General features: G+C 37.1%; 1 protein-coding gene across 4 annotated transcripts in view; it reads right to left on the bottom strand.

Annotated features, from left to right (window-relative positions):
* Positions 1 to 26,683, bottom strand: part of TMTC2 (transmembrane O-mannosyltransferase targeting cadherins 2) — a 388,107-nt gene that overhangs the window by 17,637 nt on the left and 343,787 nt on the right. Inside the window, exon 12 of one of the 4 annotated variants that reach the window (XM_078076383.1) lies at positions 18,400 to 18,450. The exons of the other annotated variants lie outside the window; for them this stretch is intronic. Coding sequence (XP_077932509.1) covers positions 18,418 to 18,450 — 33 coding nt within the window. The 3' untranslated portion in view covers positions 18,400 to 18,417. Of the gene's footprint in view, positions 1 to 18,399; positions 18,451 to 26,683 lie in introns of those variants that run through there. 4 annotated transcript variants of the gene reach the window in all.

Below are 26,683 nucleotides of genomic sequence, written 5' to 3'. Positions count from 1 at the left end.
ATTTATTTAAATAAGGAGGTATGTGAGGCATAATGTGGTCAAGGACATTGAAACACTGGTGATTTCTATGGATTGTAGGTCCTGGGTGTGGCTAAAGCATCTGGGATGTTGGTGCCACAGCTGGAGATGGTAATCAGGTCGTGGGATGTTTGAACGAATTCGCTGGGTTACAGAAAACAGCAACCAGGCAAGAGGGCTCCCTTAGGAGACCAAAGTTAGTAAAATATTTCAAGAGTTGTAAAGTGATAGGTGATGCGGGCAAAAGAGGGATACATGCAGTTTTATGGGGATTAGATTCTAGGCATGATGGATGACCTGTGAGAACCAGGCCTTTTGGGGTGACTAAGACAGTCCTGACAGTACCAAGGAGAAAACAATACAACAATTTTATTAACAAATACTAGTAAAAATGGGCTTTAGTTGGGATAACTGTTTTAGTAAAGTTAGTTTTTTTAAAGATATAGATAAAGAAGATGTGGGATAAACATACAATGGAATATTACACAGCCATAAAAAAAATAAAATCTTGCCATTTCCAACAACGTGGATGGAACTAGAGGGTATCATGCTAAGCGAAATAAGTCAATCAGAGAAACACAATTATCATATGATCTCACTGATACGTGGAATTTAAGAAACAAAACAGAGGAATATAGGGGAGGAGAGGAAAAAATAAAACAAGAAAAAAAAAGATATTCTCCACTTGTTAACAACTAACTTTAAGCACTAAATTAGCTATTACTTAAGACTCTGGAACTTTCACCAAGAAAGCAAGCAAGATACCAAAAGCATGTCCTAAGATGTTTCTAATAATTAACACATTTCTTAATTTTGTTATTAGATTGCTCTAGGGGCTTTGTAGTTCATGTTTTGTAATCTTAATTTTCCTTGTACTTCAATGGCTAGCTAAAAACAATATTGATCACGTTTTTATTTAGTGTCCAACTCAATAGAATTTAATAAATGAAAAATAAATGTATATGTTAAGTAAATTAAAAGAACCATGGATTTAACATGATAACCAGTAGTATTATTTTATAGTTACAAACTAAATTTCAGTATTCAGTGTGGTGATTCAAATAGTGATTATCTCTTGTGGGGAGAGACAAGGGGATGGGATAGAGAAAAAGCACAGAGGTAGATGGAAGTTATTGGCAATGGTTAGTTTCAGAGTTCTAAGAAGTGTTCCATGATGTTCACAAGCATAAATTTCATTGTTTATTATTATATATCTTTACTTACATAATATGTTACTATATTTTATGTGTTTAGATATTATATTTGAAATATATTGTAACACCATGCTTATGTTGGGCTCCCCCATTGGCATAAGCCAAAAAAAAAAGTCCCACACACCCAGGGAAAAAGTTCCCTTCTGCCATATATCTTTGGCTGAAGTCAAGTGGGGACAGGTGAATAACATGCTGCATCATCCTAGGCCCCAACATGAAACGCACAAAAATCATCACTGTCATTAGATTACATAATGTTCATTTAGACTTATATCCATGTTTGGTGTTTTATTTGCTTGCCACTCCTTCTTGCATCTTAGTTTCTCTTTTTGGAATTTCCATTCTTCCTAAAGCAGATGCTTTTAGAAAAGGTTTCTTTAGTAAAAGATTGTTGATGGTAATATTTTTCAATTTTTGATTATATAATGTGTCTTTATTTTACCAACATTGTTGAAAAATATTCCCAAATGCTAAGAGAGTATTACAGAAATTTTCTTTTAACATCTTTTCTTTTTTTTTTAAAGATTTATTCATTTGACAAGAGAGCATGAGTGGGGTGTAGAGGGGAGAGGGAAAAGCACCGTCCCCACTGAACAGGGGGCCCGACGTGGTGCTCGATCCTAGGACCCTGGGATCATGGCCTGAGCTGAACGAACACAGAAGCTTAACCATCTGAACCACCCAGGTGCCCCTTCTTTTAACATCTTAAAGATATTATTTCATTATCTTGTGTCTTTCAGGGTTGTGCTAATTTTATGTGCTCTTGTTCAAATTAGCATTCTTCATAGGTAAGTTTTCTTTCTGGCTGTTTTTAGGTTATCATCTTGCCTCCGGTTTCCTGTAATATACAATACTGAACCTGCATATAGATTTCTATTTATTTATTCAATGTGGGATATATTATACTGTGCATCTTCTAATCATCCTAGAAAATTCTGCAATATTCACTATTCTGTTCTCAATGTTTGGGGTCTGAATAGATATTACATATTCTCATTGTATTTTCCAGTTTTCTTAACTTCTCTGTCATGTTCCTCATTTTCCTTTTCCACATGGCATTCTAGGTAATTTGCTCGCATGTATCTTCAATTTCATTAATATTCTCATCTGTGACCAACTTGCTATAATCTAACCTTTGAGCTTTGATTTCAAGAATTCTTTTCAAGACCACTCTATTATCTATTTCTTAAATATTTCATACAGAGCTATTCTGTATTCTGTTTCGGACATTTCAGTATCTATAGTCTTTGAAGGTCTAAATATTTTGTTTCTGCTCTCCCTCATGGTGGTTAATTCCTTGGGGTCTTAGTGATCTTTGAGTTTTCTTTAACTAATTAATTGTTTGATCTTAATCTGAGGATTCCAGAAGGCCTGAATTGGGGATGCTTTTCTCCAGAAAGGATCTGCATCTACAAATAGAGAATTCTACCAACGTAAAACCACCACATTCTGCCTTGAGGGTCTTGACTCAATTATAAGCCCTGTTTCAATGCACTGGTGCAGGGGCAAGATTCATTAACCGGAAGGCAAGGCTGCTATTGAACTCCATGCTCGGTATAACCCTGCTCCTACAGGTGACTTGCCACTCAGAATCCCAAGTCCAGTTCAAAGTTTTCTTTTTTTTTGTTTTTTGTTTTGTTTTGTTTTGTTCCTCACCCCCAATCCTTCTTTGGAAGAGTGGTTCTTATCTTCCTCTTGAAACCCCAACAGCATTTCAGAAGGAAAATTCTATCCTCTACCTGGGAAGAGAATTTCTATGGTCTGCTATGCTGACAAGAAGTAGAAGTCTTTGTGATTATAAAAGTCATTGAAATTTTGACATTTTTAAGAATTGGCTTCCAAATTCAAGAGCATATGAATGAAGAGCTGGTCAATAACAATTATGTAGTCTACATCCTGTATGTAACACCATTCTAAATAACGGGAAGGAAAGTGGATCTTGCTCTCAGAATGTTTTCAAATTCAAGGGAAGGGAGGAAGTGGCAAATACAGATAAGCAATGTAAACAAATAAACCAGACAGAGAAACATTTTGACTTCATCCTGGAATGTTATGCACTTTTAGCAGGACTCTACTTTGTTTAGCTTATAATTGAGAACCACTACACAACCCACAGTTTATTTATCAAAAGTATATAGTGCTTTAAAAAAGGTACATAGTGCTTTTCTTTTTTTTTTTTTTTTAAAGATTTTATTTATTTATTTGACAAAGAGAGACACAGTGAGAGAGGGAACACAAGCAGAGGGAGAGGGAGAGGGAGAAGCAGGCTTCCCATGGAGCAGGGAGCCCAATGCGGGGCTCGATCCCAGGACCCTAGGACCGTGACCTGAGCCAAAGGCAGATGCTTAACCACTGAGCCACCCAGGCTCCCGTACATAGTGCTTTTCTTATAAAGAACACTCATCATCATGGGAATAAAAGGCACAGTGTAGGGAATGAGGTCAATGGTATTGGTAATAGGGTTATATGGTGACGGATGGTAGCTACACTTGTGGTGAGCACAGCAGAATGTATAGAGAAGTTGAATCTCTGTGTTGTACACCTAAAACTAATGTAACATTGTGTGTCAACTATATTCAAATAAAAAGTAATTTTTAAAATGAGCATGGGGGCGTCTGGGTGCCTCAGTGGGTTAAGCATCCGACTCTTGATTTCGGCTCAGGTCATGATCCCAGGGTTGTGGGATCGAGCCTCCATCAGGCTCTGTGCCAGGCATGGAGCCTGCTTAAGATTCTCGCTCTCCCTCTCCCTCTGCCCCTACCCCCCATAAATAAATAGATAGATAGATAGCGCTTATCACATGCTTGACTGCTTTGCATTTTGACACAATCCCTTTCTTATATTTCATGGAAATTTTAGTTTGATATGCTTTCAGCAGAGCAATTCTACCTCTTGCCAAGATAAAATCGAATTTCACTCCCATGACACGAGAATGAAGGAATTTGCTTTCCTTCATCTATTCTCTCTATCATTAAGCAGCAAATTAGAGTAGCAAGCATTGCTACTTCATAGAACACGTATATTTGTTCCTTTCTTCATCTACAGGAAGAGTAAAAAAAAAAAAAAAAAAGTCTCCTACTTTCCATGCTGCCAGCACTGAGGTTCACAGGATGGATAAGGGATTCATGTCCTACTTTCCTTGCTGTCAACCTCAAATCAAACTCTCTCATGTGGGTACAAATGCACTTATAGGCATATAACCTGCAAGTGGCAAAGTTCTACCCAGCTGCAAGGAACAAATGTCAGTATACAAACTAGTCACTTATGGATTACTGTCAACTGAAATATTTTGCAATTATCCTTACAATATTAACTTGTTACCTGCTTTCTACATGTAATTTCCTGAGTGAAAACAGCATTAGCTGACTGTTAAACATGGCAAATCATTTTCATTCTCAATACAATTATTTGTTGAATACGTATTGTATACAAAACCTCTACATCTTCTTTAGTCTTAGTGTCTTAATGGGTCAGAAAGTCTGTCTATCATCATCACCATCATCATCATCATCATATCATTATTTATACTACAGGTACCTTACATTTATTTGCTACTTTTAAATTGTTCAAAGCACATATACTTACATGGTTTCATTTCATTCTTGCAATTGGCTAGAGAAATTTGGATTTTAAAGGATAAAGTAAGTTGTTCAAGGTAACACAAACAGTAATCAGCACTGCTGGGCCCAAACCCCAATTTTCCACTCTGCTATTCCAATGTATTATGATGGTGCTTGTTTTCATTTTGGCAAACATTGGTAGTGGTTCATAATGTTTGTCATAAGCATTTGGGTACATTGGGTTGACAATATCCTGTAACTATAATTTAAGGGCAGAAGGCTAATTGAAAGATGGAGAGAATGACAGACAGAGGTATTGACAAATACAGAAAATCTATTTGCACCAACATGAATTTTGTACGATTTTTGTAAAACATATGAAAATGTATTTGGGTCATAAAATTATTCTTAATTTAGCTTTTATTTCTTGCCTCATGTACTCTGAGAATAAAAATAAATATCTACTTGAAGAAAAATAAAATTTATATCTTTACAATAGGCCCATGGTTCACAAACAGTAGGGTTAAAACTATACTGCTTAGGTATTGAAAAGCAAAACACGCTGCTCATGATTATTTAATCACACCAAATATTCTACTGAAGTTTTATCTTTGAATGCAAAATAATGTCTCTAGTAATCATGCTAAATGCCTGTTATTTTAATGCACTTAATTTATAAATTTGCTTTCCATGATGTCCTATTGAATGAAGATTGATTAAAATGTGATCAATATTATTTTTAAATAGCCACTAAAGTATGAGGAAAACTAAGATTAGTAAACATGAACAACAATGTTGCTAACGCAATTCCATAACAAAATAATTAGTTAATCAATTAGAAGCATCTTTAATGTGCTGGTAGTACCATGCTTACTTTCTGGGAGAAGGTTCCAGAGATTTCATAAGAGCTACTTCAGTGTTTATTAGGTGTTAGAGATGAAAAGATTATCTTAATTGCAGCCCATTCTTGCTAGCATCTGTTAGTTAAAAAGAACCATTTTATAGATAAGTAAAATATAAAATAGCTCCACATAGGTTATCTAGTTTAGGAAGCATTAACAGTAGGGTTTTTCTCCAAGCTGTTTTATCTACATAATTACATTTTGTTCAGACAGATCATTCTTGCTGAAAATAAGAGAAAGACCTTAGATTATAAAGGTGTCAATAAATTTATTTCCAAAAGAGGAGGAAATGTTTTAAGACAAATGTACCAAAAACCATATATATCTATATCTTTAAGATGGCAAGTGGGAACAGTTCTGGATTAGTAGTGGGAAGATCTGGTCTTTTATTTTATTTATTTAAAAGATTTTTTTTTTTTTGCCAGAGCGCACAAGTAGGCAGAGCAGTAGGCAGAGGGAGAGGGAGAAGCAGGCTCCCCACTGAGCAGGGAGCCCAAAGCAGGGCTTGATCTCAGGTTCCTAGAATCATGACCTGAGCCGAAGGCAGATGCTTAACTGACTGAGCCACCCAGCCACCGCAGATCTGGTCTTTTAATCCTTACTTTCGCATTTCCTACCTGTATGACTTTGCAAAAATTACCCAACATTGCTAAGTCAGTTTCTTACATGAAAACAAAAACCAAACCAACCAAACAAAAAACCCCAGCAGAAATAGCTGTCATTTTCCTTACTGAATATTACAAGCAACAAGTAATAGAGTAGGTATAAAAACACTTTGCAAATTTGTAAAACTCTACAGAAATGTTAGTTATTTTGCAGCATGTTACCAAAAGAAAAGCTATAATATTTCAGTGGTAATTTGCAAACTTTGAGGTGGTACTTCCTTAGCAGAAAAAAAAATAAATTAAGGATGAAAATACATTATTTATAAGGGTATGGTAATCTAAAATTGGAAGAAAATCAACAATATTTTTTTCTTTTAATTTGTGGAATATAAATTCTGTTTTGTGAATTCTTCAGCTGAAGAAGAACAATAATAGGCCTTGGAGAATCTCTTAATCCAGCTTACTCTCAAGAGGCATCTGAGGAAACATAAATATCTGTGCATAGAGCATATATACAAATATATTTCTTCTTCCTAATGCTGGAGGAATTCGGACTCTAGGAAAAAGTAAAATTTATTAACAGTAGCACAAGGAAATTCAAAACAGCATATGTTTAAATGTTGGCTCTAAATCACAAGTGTACACCTAAAATCCAAAATGAGTAGACTGTGTTGATATTGTACACAGTAAGAATTTTATTATAGAAAAAAATTAAATTGTACTCATTTGCTTGCCTATGGCATTGTTTCTATTTAGTTTGGAAAATTTCATTACTGTTATAAATCTTTACCATAAATGCCAAAGGATAACACCTACTGTGTAAGAAAAGAGAATGAAATTAAGCTTTTAATCAAGAAATTAGGAGCTCCCTGGGAAATAGGAGAGGAAAGTATGTCATATTTCATTCTTCTGCAAAGTAGAAAAGTCTGAAAAAAATATTGAACCTTTATAAAAGGATATTGGCTTTAAGAGAATCTGATGATTATGAAGAAAAATCACTACCTCTCATCAATAGAAATGGGTCTCTCTTAGTATAGCATATTCATTAAAAACATCATTAAAAAGATAGGACATACTCTAATTTACTCTAAATTCATTAAAAAGATATGACATACCCTTATCTAACAAGTCATCTCAGTGGGTATTTAGGTTGTTTCTATTTTCCTTGCTATTAGAAACAATACTACAATACAGAGAAATATTTGAGATAGATTTTCAAAGATTAATTCATGCGGCCAGGGAGAAGAACAGGGAAGGACATATGGGCAGAAGATGAATTTCAAAGGAATAAAGGGTAAAATAGATGGTATTTTAGAGATGTTGAGTTCATGGATGGCAAGTAGCACTGAGGGTTGGGAGGCAGTAACAGCCAGTGCCTTGCAGTACTATAGTTGTAAGCATGGAGACAGGGGATAGAGCATCCTTGCTAAGAAGAGCTCATCTTTCACATATTTGGTTTCTGCTAAAACTTTTGTTAGAAAAATGGCTTTGTTTCTAGCAAAGTGAGGGAAAAGATTATCAGCAATGAGAAGTCAAAGAGTATTTATAACAGTAATCTGAAAGCACTGTGTTTAGAAAGATGCAGATCTTATGGCAAGATTGAAGAACAGATTTGAGGGACCTGAGATCCGAGGTAGAGAGAGTAGTTAGAAACCTCTTAAAAATTTCATGTAAGGAATTATGGAACCAAAGATAAGGCAGTGAAAAGAGAGATGAAGAACTATTACAACAAGCCATTTTTGGTCATTATCTGGTAGGATTTAGTGATCTGCTGGTCGAGGGTGAAGAAAAGGAATGAAAGGTGAAGGTAACTGAAATTATTAGTTTGGCCAACTTGAGTGGAGGGTAAATGTGATAACCAATGTGAAGAATCCATGAGGAAGAGAGATGTCTGAGACAGAAGGATGGAGTTACTTATTCTGTATATTCCATTTCTTTCCATCTCTACCTAGGACCAAACCATCACTGTCTATAGCATGGACTGTTTCAATGGCCAAACTCTCTGCTTCCAGCTTATTCCTAGAATTCATTCTCCACACAGTAGCCCCAGACAGCTTTGTAAAATTTAAATAAAATTATTTTACTCTTATATTTAAATCACCCACAAGGTTTCTTTTTATACTTAAAATTCAAAGTCATCCCTGTCTACCCCTACTTATTTCTCCAACCTCAGCTTTGGCCCTTCCCTCTCTCACTCATATGCTCCCTCCACTTTGGCCTTCCTTCTGCCCCAACCTCCCTTCCATCTTGCTTTCAGGCCTTTACACAAGCTGCTCTCCCCCCATTTTTGCATGGCTGGCTCCTTGCTCTATCAGTCCCAGAGTGTATCTCATTTTTCAAAGAAGCTAAAAAATGGTTATCCAACCTAAAACATGGGTCTTGTTTTCTTATGGCTTATGCTTTATTTTACTCATATCATGCATCTTTCAATAATATTTCATATTTTTAAGTCCTTTCACCACCAGGAAAAAAAAATCTTTTTTGTAAACAGAAGAGCCTTTATTTACCTTGTTTACTGCTAGTTCCTAATACCTAGAGCAATGCTAATGATGAACGGGTATTCAATAAATATTTGTTAAATGAAAGAATACATGCTGTGCTTGAAGTGCCCCATGGTACTACCATGTGCAGATAGCTGGAAAGTAGTTTTGAGCCGTGGGGAAAGAGAAAGTCTAGAGAAACACAGGGATGAGGTACAGTTGTACTACAATTGATTTATATCTTGTCGGCTCAGCTACATTGTGTTTGCATGTTGTGAGTGAGTGAGTGAGTGTGAGTGTGTGTGTGTGTGTGTGTGTGTGTTTGAGAAGGACAATTTTCCCATAATAATTACTTGTAAATGACTTCAATATACCCTTTCCAGGACACAGAAGCAAACTGAAACTCATCTGTCCCTAATTTCTCTGTAGATGACTAGTAGCCTGAATCAAAACCTTGGCTCTGCCACTAATTAGGTGTGTGACTTCAGGCAGATACCTTATCTTTATAGATTGATTCAATAACTATTTAGTAAGTGATCACCAGGGACAGACACTGTGTTGGTGTAACGGATGCAATGTTGAACTAAACAACCATAGACTCTGTCCTCGTGGAACCTATATTCTCGTGAGGGAAATGAACAATCAAATAATCACAGAAGTAAATAAACATCAACAATGATAGGAACTATAAATAGGAAGCAAAGTGTAGGGAACAAAGGGGGTTCAGAGGTTTCCTGATAATGACTGTCAAGTTGAGATCAGATGAATGAGAGAAATTAAGAGATCTTCATCAGAGGTACCCTCATTCAGAAGCAGAAGTTCAAAGTTGTGAGCTGGGACTGAGCATGGTATGTTCAAGATCTTGAAAGAAAACTAGGCTGATGAGTGTTCAGAGAGCAAAGGAAAAAGAAATGGAAGAAGTGACTGCAAAGATCACTCAAAATCTGATTGTAAGGACTTTAGTGAATGAAGAAGTGAATGTAAGGACTTTAGTGAATGAAGGTCTTTCACAATGATAAGCCCGCTTGTACTTTGGTGGATGCTAATGGTGAGCTTCCGAAATTGGCACAGAACATATTATTTCAAACTGTGACTCTAAAAGCTAGGAACTGTAAACTCTTTCAGATATGTAAAAGACCTATTTGAATAATCTGTGAAGTACCTGTAAAGTGAACTGAATAAAAGCAACTGGTGTTAGTGTTTGTTCAAAGGTGTACATCTGTGACATTTGCAGGGTTTTCATCTCAATCACGTACGTGCTCATGTTGTCAAATTTTTATAATAGTAAGAAGTCATTAGTTTTGACTTCAGATCTAGAGGCAGTCTTCCTCGTCTGGGCTTAAATTTCCATTTCTAATATCTAAGAAGAAAGAGCTTGTTAAGCAAATTAATATTGTGAAGAGGGTTTCCTGGAGGCATATTTAACCTACTTGCAAGGCCAAATACTTTACAATGCATGGCTTACATGCAAATGGGAAGCTACTAAATGTAAATTAGTTTGTTCATTACAATGGTCTAGTAAGGCTTTCAAACACATTATCATCAGTTAGGTCACTGTGATAAAGATGTAAAAGCTGCATTTCTATTAAAAATCATTCATTCTTTATTTCTTTTACTCATTCACTTACTCAATAAATCTGTTCCTTGGGGAGTCTTCCCCAGCTCAGGATGTAGCAACTCTAACCATCTGAAAGTTGCTCGGGCCAAAAAACATGGTGTCTTGACTTTTCTCTCTCACACCCTACATCATATCCATCAGCCAATATTGTAGGCTCTAGCATAAACAAGCATGTACACATGGACACAGACACATGTAGACATACATACAATCATCCCACCTCTTGAAGAATTTCTTCTTAGTCACCCTTGTAAACTTATCTTCTGACACTAATATGTCAAGTTTGGGAATAACAAAACTGATTATCTTTCTAAGGACTCTGCGTTTAGAACCCAGGAACAGAACCCAGAGAACCAGGGACAGACACTGTGTTGGTGTAACGGATGCAATGTTGAACTAAACAACCATAGACTCTGTCTTCATGGAGCCTATATTCTCTTGAGGGAAATGAACAATCAAATAATCACAGAAGTAAATAAACATCAACAATGATAGGAACTATAAATAGGAAGCAAAGTGTAGGGAACAAAGGGGGTTCAGAGGTTTCCTGATAATGACTGTCAAGTTGAGATCAGATGAATGAGAGAAATTAAGAGATCTTCATCAGAGGTACCCTCTTCAGAAGCAGAAGTTCAAAGTTGTGAGTTGGGACTGAGCATGGCATGTTCAAGACCTTGAAAGAAAACTAGGCTGATGAGTGCTCAGAGAGCAAAGGAAAAAGAAATGGAAGAAGTGACTGCAAAGATCACTCAAAATCTGATTGTAAGGACTTTAGTGAATGAAGAAGTCAATGTAAGGACTACTAGTCACCTACAGAGAAATTAGGGAGAGATGAGTTTCAGTTTGCTCCTGTGTCCTGGAAAGGGTATACTGAAGTCATTTACAGTAATTATTATGGGAAAATTGTCCCTCTCAAACACACACACATACACACATAGAAATTCTATTTATTCTCTCTGGGTTTTGCAATGACTTCCAAACCTGGATCTCCAGTCCTGATTCTCCCTTAATCTTCAGGCTCATATTCAGTTGTCTATAGGAATCCAGGACATCCAGTAGTCAACTTAACTGCATTTTCTTGCACATTAGATATACTCATCCTTTAAGATCCCCTATTTACACAAGTGCTAGAATCCACCTGGGTCACCCAACCTACAAGTTCCTCTCCCTTCCTTACTCCCATGCCCCTTATTAAAGAATCATCAAATCCCGCCCATTTAATCTCCTACATATTTCTTAAATATGCCTCTTCCCCCTCCCCTGCTTACAAGTGCCCTCGTTTTAGGGAGCTTATTAAAATTCTCTTCATTTCCTGGACCTTAATTTACCTCTTCCTTTGTTCAGGCAAGGGGAGAGGAAGGGGTTTCCTCTGCAGAGATTTAGTGGGTAAAAGCTTAGCATAAACCCATCGATCACAATCCCTTGCTAGTTTTCTAGACTCTCACAGAAACAAACCCAAGAATAAGCTGACAACTTATTTAATACACAGAAAAAATTTGAAGCCAGAGTTATAAAAATATTTTAGTGCCTTTTCTTCCCTGTTTTATATGATACATTTGGGAATTCATTGGAGGTAGTGTTTCATTCACTGAACTTGTCAGTTTCAACTCTCAGGCACAAAGGAAATGGAAATGTCTGGAGATGTCTGAAGGGTTGTGTTTTACTTTCTCTTTTCCGTTTCTTCTTTTTCAGTAAAGGTCTGCCACAGTTGAAAATATAAAAATATAATATTTAAAATACAATTTTACAGACTTGATGACAATAAATTTAGCTGTGCATCTTATGTTTGCAAGGATTATCTTCTGTAATGTTTCATTATTCATTACTTGTTGAGCTATTCCAAATGTTTCCAAGGTAAAAAAGACTGATAGATGAATGTCCGTGCGTGCGCGCGCGCACACATACACACACACACCCTGAACTGGCAACAATTACTCGCATGCCTCCCAAGAGACAATGTGGGAATCCCTGAAGCTTCAATACTTAACACATCATATCTTAAAAATCTTGCCACATTACCACCATTAAATTTCAAGTCAGTTTGCAAATAGCCATTTGCATAATCATAGAGGGAAGAATGCTTTACACTTTCACTTAACTTTGCCTATTTCTTGAGACAAGGAAATCCCAAGTTTTTCTTATCTCTTTACAGTTGTAATAAATACAACCTGACAGTAGTTCAGAGAGATGCCTGATAAGGGACCCATGATAAAAAGATTCATTTTTAATCACAGGAATTGCAAGAACATGGCTAATATTTTTATTTAATTGAACTAAGCAAAACAACCTATTATAAATCAAAACTTTTAAGATAGAACAGCAAAGCAAGAATAGACAATGAAAATAATATAAATGATATGGTGAAGACTGCTGATTGTTCCCCTAGTACAATCCAGTTTTCCCTTCCTTCTGGGTACATAGTTGCCAGCCACATGCAACATTTCCCACTTTTACATGTGGCTAGGTTTGGTCATGTACTTAAGTTCTCATCAATGAAACGTGAGTGGAAAGAATGTGTGTAACTTGCATAAAAGGAAACCCTTACCCTGAACATCCTTTCTTTTGCTCTCCGTACATTAGGGCAGAGGCGTGTGTGCAATTAGCTGTGACCATGCAAAAGAGGCTAACGCTCTAAGGGATGGCAGAACAACAGAATGGAAGATGGAGGCCCTCGGGCTTTGTGTGAGGCTGAGAGCTCTTAGTCCTGGCTTCTGTGTGGGAGGAATTCTGCCAAAATACACCTTTTGGGAGAAGGCAGGGTTATCTCTATAACAGAGTGGCAACCATGAAGACAGGAGGCTCATTAGGGCTGCCCTGTGAGAAGCATGGTTGTTTAAGGAACACAAATGTATTTTTCCAAAGAAGGCTTATAATTTCCATTTTTTCCTTGCCATCCAAACTAGTATGTACACATTAGTACTTTTTCTCTCTTACTTATCCTTTCTTATTTATTTTCTTATTCTCTCACTTAGTTATCCTTTCATCCCCCTTCTGTGTGTATAAACTGGGGGCTGTTAAAATATAGTGACAAATCCACATCTTGCATTTTCACTAATCACATATCTATTTCCAGATGATATCTTATAAACAGAGTGTGTTCTTTTTTTTTTAAGATTTTATTTATTCATTTGACAGCGAGAGAGACAGCATGAGCAGGGCGAGCAGCAGGCAGAGGGAGAGGGAGGAGCAAGCTTCCCACTGAGCAGGGAGCCCGATGCAGCCCGATCTCAGGACCCTGGGATTATGACCTGAGCCGAAGGCAGACCCAGGCACCCCAAACAGAGTGTGTTCTTAATAGCTGTGCAGCATGTCTACATGAACGCCACCCTGAAACCATAAAAAAATAAATTCCATGTGAATTGAAAATCTAAATTGAAAATTAAAAAACAAAACAAAATCTTACTGTGAGAGTGGTCTTCTTCAGCAAGACGGGAAACTGACATGTCATGGTGGAAAAGATAGACATTCATAAGAAGAAAACCCAAAAGAAAAAATGGGCAAAAGATGTATGACAGGCAAGTCTCACAGAGAATGATAAAGGATTAGCTTATGAATGTTTAAGATATATTATCACAGTAGTAGTCAGAAAGATGCAACTTGAGACAACAGATAGTAATTTTTGTTTTTCATGTTGATGATAATATAAAAGATGGATACTATTCATACCTGGCAATGGTGCTGGTGGGAATGTGGATCATAATAACATCTAAGGAGATATAAAATAAAAGTAGCACTGCAACACTGTTTATAACACCAGGAAGAGTAGAAGAAAGTAAGAAGAAAAAAAAGAAGTACGAACAGTAGGAGAAAAAAAAAAGAAACATGTAATGTTCATCAATAGGGTAAAATCTGATGAAATGATGGTAATACCTTGGGTTAAATTTTTCTCTTCTTTAAAATGACCTTTGGTCATATTCCAGCACCTTTTAATAAGTTTTCTTACAAGCCAAAACTAGTGTCACCTGAGCAAAGGGTAGTTAAGGAAGGGAATTTGGGGCATGGCATACTGGGAGAAGAGCAGTGAAGGGAGGTGCTGGGCTTCAGATCAAGGAGGTTTTGGACAGAGAAAGGCTTATTATGGTGACTAAGAAACCACCCAGACACTTCTGTAAAACACATAACCATTCTTTGGGGGGAAATGCTGAAATTACGTGAAAGGTTAAGTTCAGTCATATATTAAAGGAAATGTAACTTTATTTGGCAATCTCAGGATGTTGAGGTCTTGGGTTATATCTGATAGGACTGAATCTATTTGTTGATCTATGAACATTTCGATGGAGTCTCAGAGTACAAAACGAAGTCTTGGAGTGTTGGGTGTAAGAGGAATCAGACAAGTGTGGACTTCATTCAGGAGAGTAATATGACCAGATTTACATGTTAGAGATGTCACTCTACAGCAATGTAGGAAATGGGTCTAAGAAGGAAACAGCTCGTACAATGGTAGAATCATACTGAGGAATCTGTACGAGGGCAGTGTTGGCAGAGACAGAGAAGGGGAAGACAGATTTGAGAAATGAAAGATGAAATGCCTAGCAAAATGGCAGACTTGGGGCTGTTTTTTAGGGCTCTTGCTTCAGTGCCTAGGTAGATGATGGTACCATTCACAAACTCTGGGAATTCACAAGAAAGAGCTGATCTTAAAGAACCATCTTACTGAAACAGGTTAACTTTTTCAGACATGTGTGATGTGTCAGCTGCATGACTCTTAATTCATAACAATGGAAATAGAACCTTCAATATTAAATTACAGAAAATGAGTTTTCTCTCTAAAGGGCATGAATGTGACACTCTTTAGCAGGATATGATGTTAGAATAAAGTACGTTAGTGATTATATTTCATTTGATTTCTCCAACTGTAATTGGTTTCTTCTTTTCTCCTTCACTCAGCACACGGATTGAAGTAATTTCTTCAAGACACAGACTAAATCTAGGAAAGCATATCTACATCTGACCTTCTCCTTCTAAGGCTTCTGAAAATTAGATATCTTAATGTCACACTTAAAACACCTAAACCATGGTAACAATCTTACAGTATATTATGACTGTGCATAGTCTTTCCAAACAAATTATTAAGAATTTGGTATGAAAATAAAAGCATGAATATGCTAAATATGGAGACACGAAAATGCTTTCTCTCTCCATGTCTTCTATCACAACTGAAGTTCAAGCCCTGGAGCCCATGCTGATTATAATCCTAGGGTATATACATTGAATTCTACAAAATGTAAGGAGTAGAAAAAACATATACAGAAGCACAAAATATAAAAATCTGCCCCCCCCTTTTTTTACACTATCAAGCCAACTCCTTGTTTTGCCTTTATCAAGTCAAGATACATGATTGAAAACCCCAAGAGTTAGCAGTACCTACAGAAAGGTCATGACTTATAAAGAGGTCAGCATTTGGAATTTGAAGGAGCCTCTCTGGCTTACCACTATGCAATACTTCAAACTGATTCTCAGGATGAGACTGTAGAGATTGTAAGGATTTAAAATTTAAGGATTTTATGGCTTATGTTTTTGTTATACTTCCTACCTAGGCATCATGCTGGCTAAAGAGCAGGCAATTACAACTTGTTTGATTCAGTTTCAGAGTGCTTATTATGCCTATGTGATTGCTTAGTTTGGCTAAAAGCACATACAAAATATAAAAATATATCTGCTGTATTGTGATTTAGTTGTCTTCTGAAATACCACAGCTAATAATAGCAATAGCACCATAAAGCTAATAAAAGAAATAATTATAGTGACATTCATTGAATGTTTACTATGCGTCATTCAATTTTTAAAATTAATTTTCACACAAACTCTATGCAATAGATATAATGAGAAAATCGAGTTAATCTGTGCCAGGTCATACAACATTTAAATGGCTGACTCAGAATAAAATCAAAAGTTTCACTGAGTTTTATAATACAGGCATACCTCAAAGATATTGTGGGTTCGGTTCCAGATCACTGCAATAAAGTGAATATCACAGTAAAATGAGTCAAATGAATTTTTTGGTCTCCCAGTGCATATAAAGTTATGTTTACACTATACTGCAGTCTATTAAGTGTGCAATAGCATTATGCCTAAAGGAAAAAAAAAAAAACAATGTATATACCTTAATTAAAAAGTACTTTATTGCTAAAAAGTGCTAACCATCACCTGAGCTTTCAGTGAGTCATAATCTTTTTGCTGACTGATGAGAGTGGCAGCTGCTGAGGTGACTGTGGCAATTTCTTTTTTTTTATTATTATTATTATGTTATGTTAAGCACCATACATTACATTATTAGTTGCTGATGTAGTGTTCCATGATCCATTGTTTGCGTATAACACCCAGTGCTCCATTCAATAAGGCAACAGTGAAGTCTGCAGTATCAATTAACTTTCCCTTTTACAAATGATTTCTCTGTAGCATGCGATGATGTTTGACAGCATTTTACCCAAAGTGGAACTTCTTCGAATATTTGAGTCAATGCTCTCAAACAGTGCCACTGTTTTATCCATCAAGTTTATGCAATATTCTAAATGCTTTGTTGCCATTTCAACAATCTCCACAGCAATCGTCATCGGGAGTAGATGCAATCTCAAGCAACTACTTTTTTTGCTCATCCGTAAGAAGCAACTCCCTCATCCACTCAAGTTACGTCATGAGATCACCACCATTCAGTTATGTCTTCAGGTTCCACTTCTAATTTTCGTTTTCTTGCTCTGGCCACCACATCTGCAGTTACTCCCTCCCCTGAAGTCTTGAACTCCTCAAAGTCATCTCTGTGGGTTGGAATCAACTTTTTCCAAACTCCTATTAATGTTGACATTTTGACCTCTTCCCATGATTCACAAATGTTCTGAATGGTATTTAGAATGGCGAATCCTCTCCAGAAAGTTTTTAATATACATTGCTCAGACCCATCAGAGGAATCACTATCTATGGCAACTATAGCCTTATGAAATGTGTTTCCTAAATAATAAGACTTGAAAGTTGAAATTACTCCTTGATTCATAGGCTGCAGAATGGATGTTGTGTTAGCAGTAATGAAAACAACATTAATCTCATTGCACATTTCCACCAGAGCTCTTGGGTGGCCAGGTGCATTATCAATGAGCAGTAATACAGTGAAAGAAAAAAATTTTTCCCAAGTAGATCTCAACAGTGGACCTAAAATACTCAGTAAACCATATTGTAAACAAATGTGCTGTCATCCAGGCTTGTTGTTCCATTCATAGAGCACAGGCAAAATATTTTAGCATAATTCTTAATGGCCCTAGGATTTTCCTAATGGTCAATGAACACTGGCTACTACCGAACATCACCAGCTGCATTAGCCCCTAACGAGAGAGTCAGCCTGTCCTTGAAGTTTGAAAGTCAGGCATTGACTTCTCTTCTCTAGCTATGAAAGCCCTAGATGGCATCTTCTTCCAATAGGGCTGTTTCATCTACACAACAAGTTTGTTGTTTAGGGTAGCCACCTTCGTTAAGTATCTTAGTTAGATCTGGAAAACTTGTTCCAACTTCTACATCAGCACTTGTTGCTTCACCTTGCACTTTTATGACCAGGAGACAGATTCTTTCTTTAAGCCTCATAAGCAAACCTCTGCCACTTTCAAGCTTTTCTTCTGCAGCTTCCTCACCTCTCTCAGCTTTCAGAGAATTGAAGAGAGTGAGGGCTTTACTCTGGATTAGGTTTTGGCCTAGAGGAATGCTGTGGCTGGTTTGATCTTCTCTCCAGACCACTAGAACTATCTCCACATCAGCAATAAGGCTGTTTCACTTCCTTATCATTTGTGTTCACCGGAGTAGTACTTTTAATATCCTTCAGCAACTTTTCCTTTGCATTCGCAGCTTGGCTAACTCATCAAGAAACCTAGCTTCCAGCTGATTTCAGAGGCTTTCAACAAGCCTTCCAAAATATATAATAGAAATCTATCTATCTATACTATACATAATCATTTTTAGCTTTTGATTTAAAGTGAGAGATGTGTGACTCTTCCTTTCACCTGAACACTTAAAGACCACTGTGGAATATTCATTAGCCTCATTTCAATATTGTTGTGTCTCGGGAAACAGGCTAAAGAGAGAGAGAGACATGGAAGAATGGTCAGTCAGTGGAGCGCTCAGAACACATACATTTATTGAGTTCGCCATCTCACACGGGCATGGTTTGTGGGGCCCCCAAACAATTTCAATGGTAAAATCAAAGGTCACAGACACAGACCACCATAAAAAAATAATGAAGAAAATGTCTGAAATATTGTGAGAACTACCAGAGGCATGAATTGAGCAAATCTGTTGGAAAAATGGCGCCGACAGACTTGCTTGATGTAGGGTTGCCATAGACCTTCCATTTGTAAAATATAGGAGTGCGATAAAGGGAAGGGCAATAAAATGCGGTATGCTTGTACGGTGAAAGCACAAATGCGCAGATGTTTCAGAAGAGCACAAGTTAGGAAGTATACGTAAGGGAGCAATCCAAAGCCTGAGAATTATCACTGGATTTTAAAAACTGAGATGATAATGCTCAGAACAGCTAACCTGGATTGCACAACTTATGTTTCAGGCACTATTCTCAATTCTTAAAATTCAATAACTCACTCACTCTCAAAATGATTTTATGATTTCAGTACTCTTAGTGCCCTATCCGACAGATAAGGAAATTGAAAGAGAGGTGAAAATACAAACCCAAGATCACATAGTAAATGGCTTTGCTGCAACTGACTGAGGGAAGCAAAGCCAATCGAGAACAGAATGGCCTTCAAACTAGTGGTCCACGATCTTACTGCACATTAGAATCACCTGGGGAACTTTGAAAACTAGGACGATGAGCTCCATCTTTGACCAATTAAAATCAGAGTATCCGCTAAGACCCAGGGTTCAGTACATTTCAAAAGCTCCCTTGGTGATTCTAATGCAGCTGGGGCTGAGACCCACTGTATTACACAAAGGCAAGACTAGTGTTTTTATTCTCAACAAATAACATTTGGGCTCAAGGTCAATGACAGCAGGTAGATTAAAAAACATAATAACAGTATCTAATAGAACTGTACCACTATTGCCTTCGCTGTGGTAGAAAATTTATTAGCATTGACTGTAAGCAAGAAAATTATAGATAACTTAAAACAAAGAGTCCCAGAGTGGATGTAGAATCTTGGGTTTATTTAATGAAAGTCAAAGCCAACTTTCTTATCAGTTTCAATTGGATAGTAAATTCACCCTGTTGTTTCCAGGAACAGTTCAGGAATATCATGTTAAGGGAGGCCTTGCAGGATATTTTGTTAACTGAGCTCAAACAGATGGTTAATTTCTAAAATGTTAATTTCTTTCTGTGGGTTCTATTTTTCATGCCACTTTATTTTTTTTCTTTGTTAAGTTTTTTTTTATTTTAATTCCATTATAGTTAACATACAGTGCCATATAAGTTTCAGGTGTACAACACAGTGATTCAACAATTCTATACCATGCCACTTTATTTTTGATAGCCACAGAGGGCAATATTTTCAAGGCATACGAAACATTCCTCTCAATTCAAATAAATGCATACCACTATTTTCCTACTGTTTTATGAATAGGGTTTCAAACAACAAATGAAGTCCCAAAGAGAAATCTAGGATGTCAAATTATTTGTAGCATGATGGAAACTAGTTGTGACCATAATTAAAAAAAAAAAACCTACGTTCTCTCTGTGGCAAATTAAAAAGCTATGAGAAAAAGGTAAGGTAGATAAAGGATAATGCTTGGCAAACCTTCTCTGTTAGGGAAAATGTGGTCAAATACTAACTCCATTAAGACATTTTCTCAAAGGCATAATTAAAAAAAAAAAAAAAAAGGAACCACACTCCCTGATCCCCACCCCCTTATTTTAGTTTTCTTCAATCAGTGTAACTCACGGGAGAACAAATAACAAATGTAAATTGTGGAGGAGGCTAAAATCGAGTGCTCTTTTCCAGGGACAGGGTGTTGTTTCAATGACCCCAGGAAAATAAAAACATCACAACCAAACCCCACAGAGGAGGTGCAGTTAGCACTCCAGCCCTTGCTTCTGACCCAACAGACTCACCACCAGACTGGACACACTAAAGGCAGAAAAAGTCTGGAAAAAGATACTCTCCCTGGAAAGCATGCATACCAGTTGAGCTAATTTGTTATTTTCATCTTTAAAATTATTTCTTGACCACAGTTAGGTTTCTTAAAGTGCAGGCTACTTCTCTTTTAGAGACTATGGCTTTTCTCTCATGGCTGATGCAAATTCATTGATCCCCAGGGCCATGGCTTGTCATGTCAGCTCCCTGGGGCACTTTTGCTCTCGGGATAGGTGCCTCCCCTACTGTTTTTGTCACTTCCTTCCCACTGGTGTTTTCCTCCCATTGTGGCTACAAATACGAAAACAGTCACCCAGAGACAAGAGCACAGGGAACTAAATGTAGGGTTTTTTTCCCTCATAAACTTGACTAATGGCTCCTTACTCATATCCTAAATTTTCTCACGTACTCTTATTTTCAGCATTGCTATATTTCTGTCATTTTTTAAAAAAGAAATCTTTTACAGGGTAAATTGCCTGTTGGGAAGGAGGTATGGCCTTTTAGGGGTCAATTTTTCAAAAACCCGGGGCAAGTTTTCAGGCAAGTCTGAATGGGTTCATAAAACCAGCTTCTACCTTATTATTTAGTTTGTGTTTTTCGGAGTCAGATGAGGCCTGTGAAGTATGCACACCATCAGGCCAAGGAATGGAGTTTAAGAGTTAAACTGCTTTCTAGATAATAAATAGCAAATGTATTTTATTTAGAATATAGAGCTCTGTAGCAGCTGTCCCAAAGGTTTATATATGTTTATTCTATTAGATTTGTTGTCACTTCTACCACAGGCTGAGTTTTAGAATCTGAATGTATAAAGACTTAGTAAGAGACCCAACTACCTGAGTGATTCTGAATTTCATGGGAGTATGAATTCATTTACAATGAGAGCTCCCAGTTCACTGTGATCACTGTCCCCTGATACTCCGGTAGAGAGACTGAGTGAACCAAGAGACTCAGGGGGATGCATGTCAGCGATTGGGAGAGAAGATTTCAAGCTTCCACTGTCAATGAGAGTTAAAACTCAACACCACGCTTGAAAATCTCTTAAAAATCACTCAAACGGCTCTTCAGCTACCGTACAGCCTCTCAATGTGTTCTTGGCAGTCAGGCTGGTTGTGTTTTGGTTTGATTTCCAGGGTTGTAAAAGAGCGACGTGTTTGGTGCTGAGCAGTCCATGCTGTGTGGTTGGCTTGCACTCGGAGGCCAAGTTTTACTGTTTAAAGCACTAGAACCTCACTCCGTGCCACAAGCTGGCCACAATATGAAAGGACAGGAGGCCAGCACAGACTGAGAGGACAGAAGTCTCGCGTGAATTCCTTCACAATATTGACTGAGCACCGACTGTTCCATGCACCACTTTGCACACTGGGACAAGCACGCTACAGGGAATGAAGTCCCTGCCATCACAGAGCTCACGTTCGAGAGAGCGGAGGCAGATGATGCAAATACAGAAGGAAATACATAGAGTGTAGACGATGATAAGTGCCAAGGGGAAAAAAAAAAACAATACAGCAGGGTAAAAGAGATAGGGCATGTCAGGGGTGCAGGAGTGTTTCATATTGGGCAGGAAGGGAAGTCTTCCTGATATAAGGTACTATCTGAGCAGGTATTTAAGATAACACCTGAACAAGCGATGCTACCGTCTGGACGAAAAGCATGAGAGCTGCAGGAAAGAGTGAGGATAAATGTCCTGAGGAAGGAGCGTGCTTGAGCCTGAGATGGGCAACACCAATCTGCTCATTGTCCATAGGGCCTGAGAAGTGGAACTGACTTCTTTATTTAAATTTATTCTATGTTAAGAGTACATAGACATATTCCTGTAATGTAAATAATGTAGCACTTCCTACGGATCACGCAGCATCTAAGTGTTTTATACGTGTTGTGAAGTTCCATAACCAACCCTCTGAGGTGTTTCTTATTACCTCCATTCATAGAGTGAGCATGTGAAGGTTAGGGATGTAAGCAACCTATCCAAGATCCTAGAGCCAGAGGTGGTGAAGCCTGGTTTAGTACGCACACCATTCGATCCCGGAGCCCAAACGGCCAAAGCTATATTGCCTCCTGGGGCATGTGAGTAAGACCTGATTTCACTAGGAGTTCCCTGAAGAGCCTGCTAGCTCCTCTGAAAACAGTGACGTATACAACTTTTTTTTTTAAGTGCTGTCATATCATAAGCAGAATACAGTTGATGTCTCAGCATTTACTAAATTTTGATGCTATTAATATATATATATTCATTATTAAGATATATAGTTTTGAAATATAACATATAACGGCTAAACTATAGCTATTCCTAAAACATATTAAAATTTTAAACATTGATATATGTTTGAAAAGCATTGTCTATACTACACCAAGGATCATTTGGCATTATGTACTATTATCTTATCAAAACTTTTTGTTCAACACAGGCCTTCAAAACGTGCAATAATGAATTGTCCTTTGATGGTCAAACTTCAGTGATGGTATGTATCATAGTGCTTTGTCTGTATTCCTGCCTTCACCAAGGGACCCTGACCTGTTCTGAGGCTCCTACCAACACCCATCTGCCAGAGCTCTGGTTATTTCCAGAGCTTAGCATGTTCTAGTATGCACATGTATGCTAAAGCATGCACATGTTTGAAGAGGGAATAAATTTCCATTAAAACAGAACTGAAAATTCAAACCCAAGTTTTAAAAGGAATTGAGTGGTATAATATCTTCATGCAGTAGTTCCTACTATATAGACATCTTCACCATATCCAGCTACTTCAGTTTAGATATATGAGAGAAGTACAATAATTAAATAGTAAGGACTAAAAGATCAGTTCTGAAGAAATAAAAGCTTTTTGCTGTAATACTCTATTAATATAACTTCATCAAACAATTTAAAAACCTACAATCAATTTAGCATATTTCTAAGGAGGTTATTTTTTTCTTTTCAAGGAATACTTTTTTTAAAAGAATGTATACTGCTTTACTTTATGTAGGGAAATTTTAGATTCCTATGTATTTAAACATTTTTTTTACTGGGCATGAAATCACAATCACCTTAATATATGAACTTTTTCTCAAATATATCTCCAGATCATAATAAGCATATATAGTAGAAACAAAATAAAATCTGATATGATACACCCATGTCATTCTACCACAATCCTTATTTTAAAAACAAATTCAGGGGGGCGCCTGGGTGGCTTAAACGGTTGGGCATCTCAGCCTTCGGCTCAGGTCATGATGTCCAGGTCCTGGGATCGAGCCCCATGTCGGGCTCCCAGCTCCGCTGGGAGTCTGTCTCTCCCTCTCTCTCTGCCTCTCCCCCTGCCTCTGCTCTCTCTGTCTCTCTCTCTCAATAAATAAATAAAATCTTTTAAAAAAGATTAAAAATAAAAACAAATTCAGTAAGAACAAAACTTCCCAAAGAAACTGCCAAGTAAGTAAAGAACCTATTGTCCAAAGTGGCCTTCCAAGTCCTAAAACAACATTTCACTAAATCATTTTGCTTGCTTCAAATTTTCTAAGGACTTATTAAAGAAAAGGAAATAAATTTTCTTTACAAGAAAATGAGCAGCACATTTGCTGTGATTGTATGAACCAGTCAAGGGCAAAGTAATCAATACATTTCAAGCAATACAAAATAGTAATTTGTCTGCTATGTTTCTTGAAGTCCTTAAACAGGCTTTCAACACACAACATGACAAGGTGATTGAGTTCATGCATTGTCAGTCATTGTTGTATAAGCTGTAGAAGATGCAAACTTTCAAGGCTCATAACCTAGATATACCACTCATGAAAAAAATTAAGGAACAATTAAATGCTAAGCCTACATCTGCTACATTTCTGAGAGGGCAGGGATCACAACATCTTTGTTTCTCATTCTATCCCTGGAGCCTATTTTAGAAACTGACATATAATAGGCACTCTGCTTCTCTACATTTAAAGTCTGTACCATTTTACTTCTCCAGGGTTTCTCCAACTGGTATCTACAGACCATGCGAAGTGGGGTGGATATAAGCATATGTTCAAGGGTCTATGAATTAACCTTAAGAACTTGTCAATTTTGCTAAACAGCACTTCTCCTCAAAATGATTAGTACACAAACATTCTAGACAATTTGAATCACATTTTAAATACAAATTGTCCTTTGATTTCAGTGTCTGAGGTTTTATTTGTGATCATGATTGAATTTTTGGTAGGCAATCATAAAAGAAGCAGAAAGTTAAGAACACAGGTTCTGAAACCAGACTGCCTGGCTTTGTATTCTGGCTCTACAACTAGCCGTGGCAACCTGCAGAAGTTATCCTGCCTCAATATCCCCATCTGTAAAAATGTGGTAGAACTTAACTTTGAATGTTCAACTAGTACAGATGTTGTTAGGCTGACATTTTCTAATTGAAAAAAAAAAAAAGACCATTTTCTGGTGCCCAAGTTAGACAGAATTTTCAAGTAATTAATAAACATATACCTAGAAATATGGATCTAGAATAGTTATCAACTTTTAAACTCTCCAATATTATTATTCCCATTTAGGTGAATGCTCTTTTTTTTTTCTTTTTACATCATTAGGTGTATGTGAAAAAGGTACCTAATGTCCAAACATGGAGACCCAGTTTATTCACATTCACATGTAAATAATGGGTTTAAAGATTTTATTTATTTATTTGACAGAGAGAGAAAGAGAGGGAATGAGAGAGAGGGAGAGAGAGAGAGAGAGCACAAGCAGGGGGAGCAGCAGAGGGAGAGGGAGAAGTAGGCTCCCCACTGAGCAGGGCGCCCGATGCGGGACTCGATCCCAGGACCCTGGGACCATGACCTAAGACGAAGGCAGACGCTTAACCGACCGAGCCACCCAGGGGCCCCTAAATGACGGGCTTAAAGCAATGATATGATAGTAGAATGCTTAGGGTATGATCCATCGTCTACTCTCCATGGAAGTTCCCTACAAGGAGCAAATGCTTGGGAGTCACTGTGTCAATCAGCATCTTGCAAAATAAAATGATAATGTCGTGTTATTTAACGAAGAGAAAACGCAGCACATGCACATATCTCCAGTAAAGATTTCCAAGACTAATGAATAAAGTGCCTAATTCTTGGGGAGCAAAATAATTCCATCCCCAAGACCTGAGGAATCTATAGCTCTCAATACAAGCCTACTAATGCCATATTTAAAAAAAAATGACATATTAAAGTGGCGACAAGTAACTGAATTTAAGTGAGAAGTTATAAATTCTTAATAGGAATCTTTCTCCATAAAAAAAATTAAATTAAAATAGATGTCCATGTATTTTGAACTTAAGAAGAGTGACCTACAGAAATGCACCTTAAAAATCCTTTGGCCTTTTATCAGCTTCATACTGATATTTTTCCGAATAGTTTTTTGTAATGCCTGGTATCATTTTAGTAATGCAACTAATCATGAGGGAAGATGTATCAACCTATATTATGGATTTATTTATTATCGCAGGTCTGATTTGCTGATAGTTTGAGAGCACAGTTGTGGACAAGTGAAAGCACAGCCAATGAAATGAGAAGAAACTTATGATCAGGGGAGCCTGGGTGGCACAGCTGGTTAAGCAGCTGACTCTTGGTGTCGCCTCAAGTCATGATCTCAGGGTCCTAAGATCAAGCCCTGTGTTGGGCTCTGTGCTCAGCACGGAGTATGCTTGACATACTCTCTCTGCCCTTTCCCCTGCTTGTGCTGTCTCTCTTTCTCTAAATGAATAAACTAAAAAAAAAAAAAAAAAATCTTAAAAAAAAAAAAAAACCTATGGTTACAAAAATTTAACATACAATATAACCCTTTGGGAAAAGATAGTTGAGACTTCTCAAGAGAAACAATCATTGGTTTCTGGAATTATAGTGGAAAATGCACTATATATTTAAGAGAATTTGTCACATAGGAAACTAAATCATAATATATGTTGAGGATTTTTAGGTGTTTGTTTTTGTGGGTTTTATTAGTATTCTTATATAAACAACCAATGAAAATCATAAGTGGAATCAAGAAATAAGTTGGCATAAGAATAGATTCCACGAGGAAGATTCAGCTATCTCTTCTTTGATGAAAAACTTCAGTAGATAAGGATAGAGTACCTTAGATTGAGCAATAAGAAAAAAAAACAACTGATGGATAGAGGTAGTAATAATGTTTAACATCCATTCTTGAATTTGTTGAAATCTGCCATATCACACTTTCAAAAACACAGTTTATTATTTCTGCATGTAATTTAGCACTTATTTATTTATTTTTTT

Source organism: Halichoerus grypus, chromosome 6 (assembly GCF_964656455.1).
Source record: "Halichoerus grypus chromosome 6, mHalGry1.hap1.1, whole genome shotgun sequence".
Lineage (NCBI taxonomy): Eukaryota > Metazoa > Chordata > Mammalia > Carnivora > Phocidae > Halichoerus > Halichoerus grypus.
This window is presented reverse-complemented; position numbering and strand designations above follow the sequence as displayed.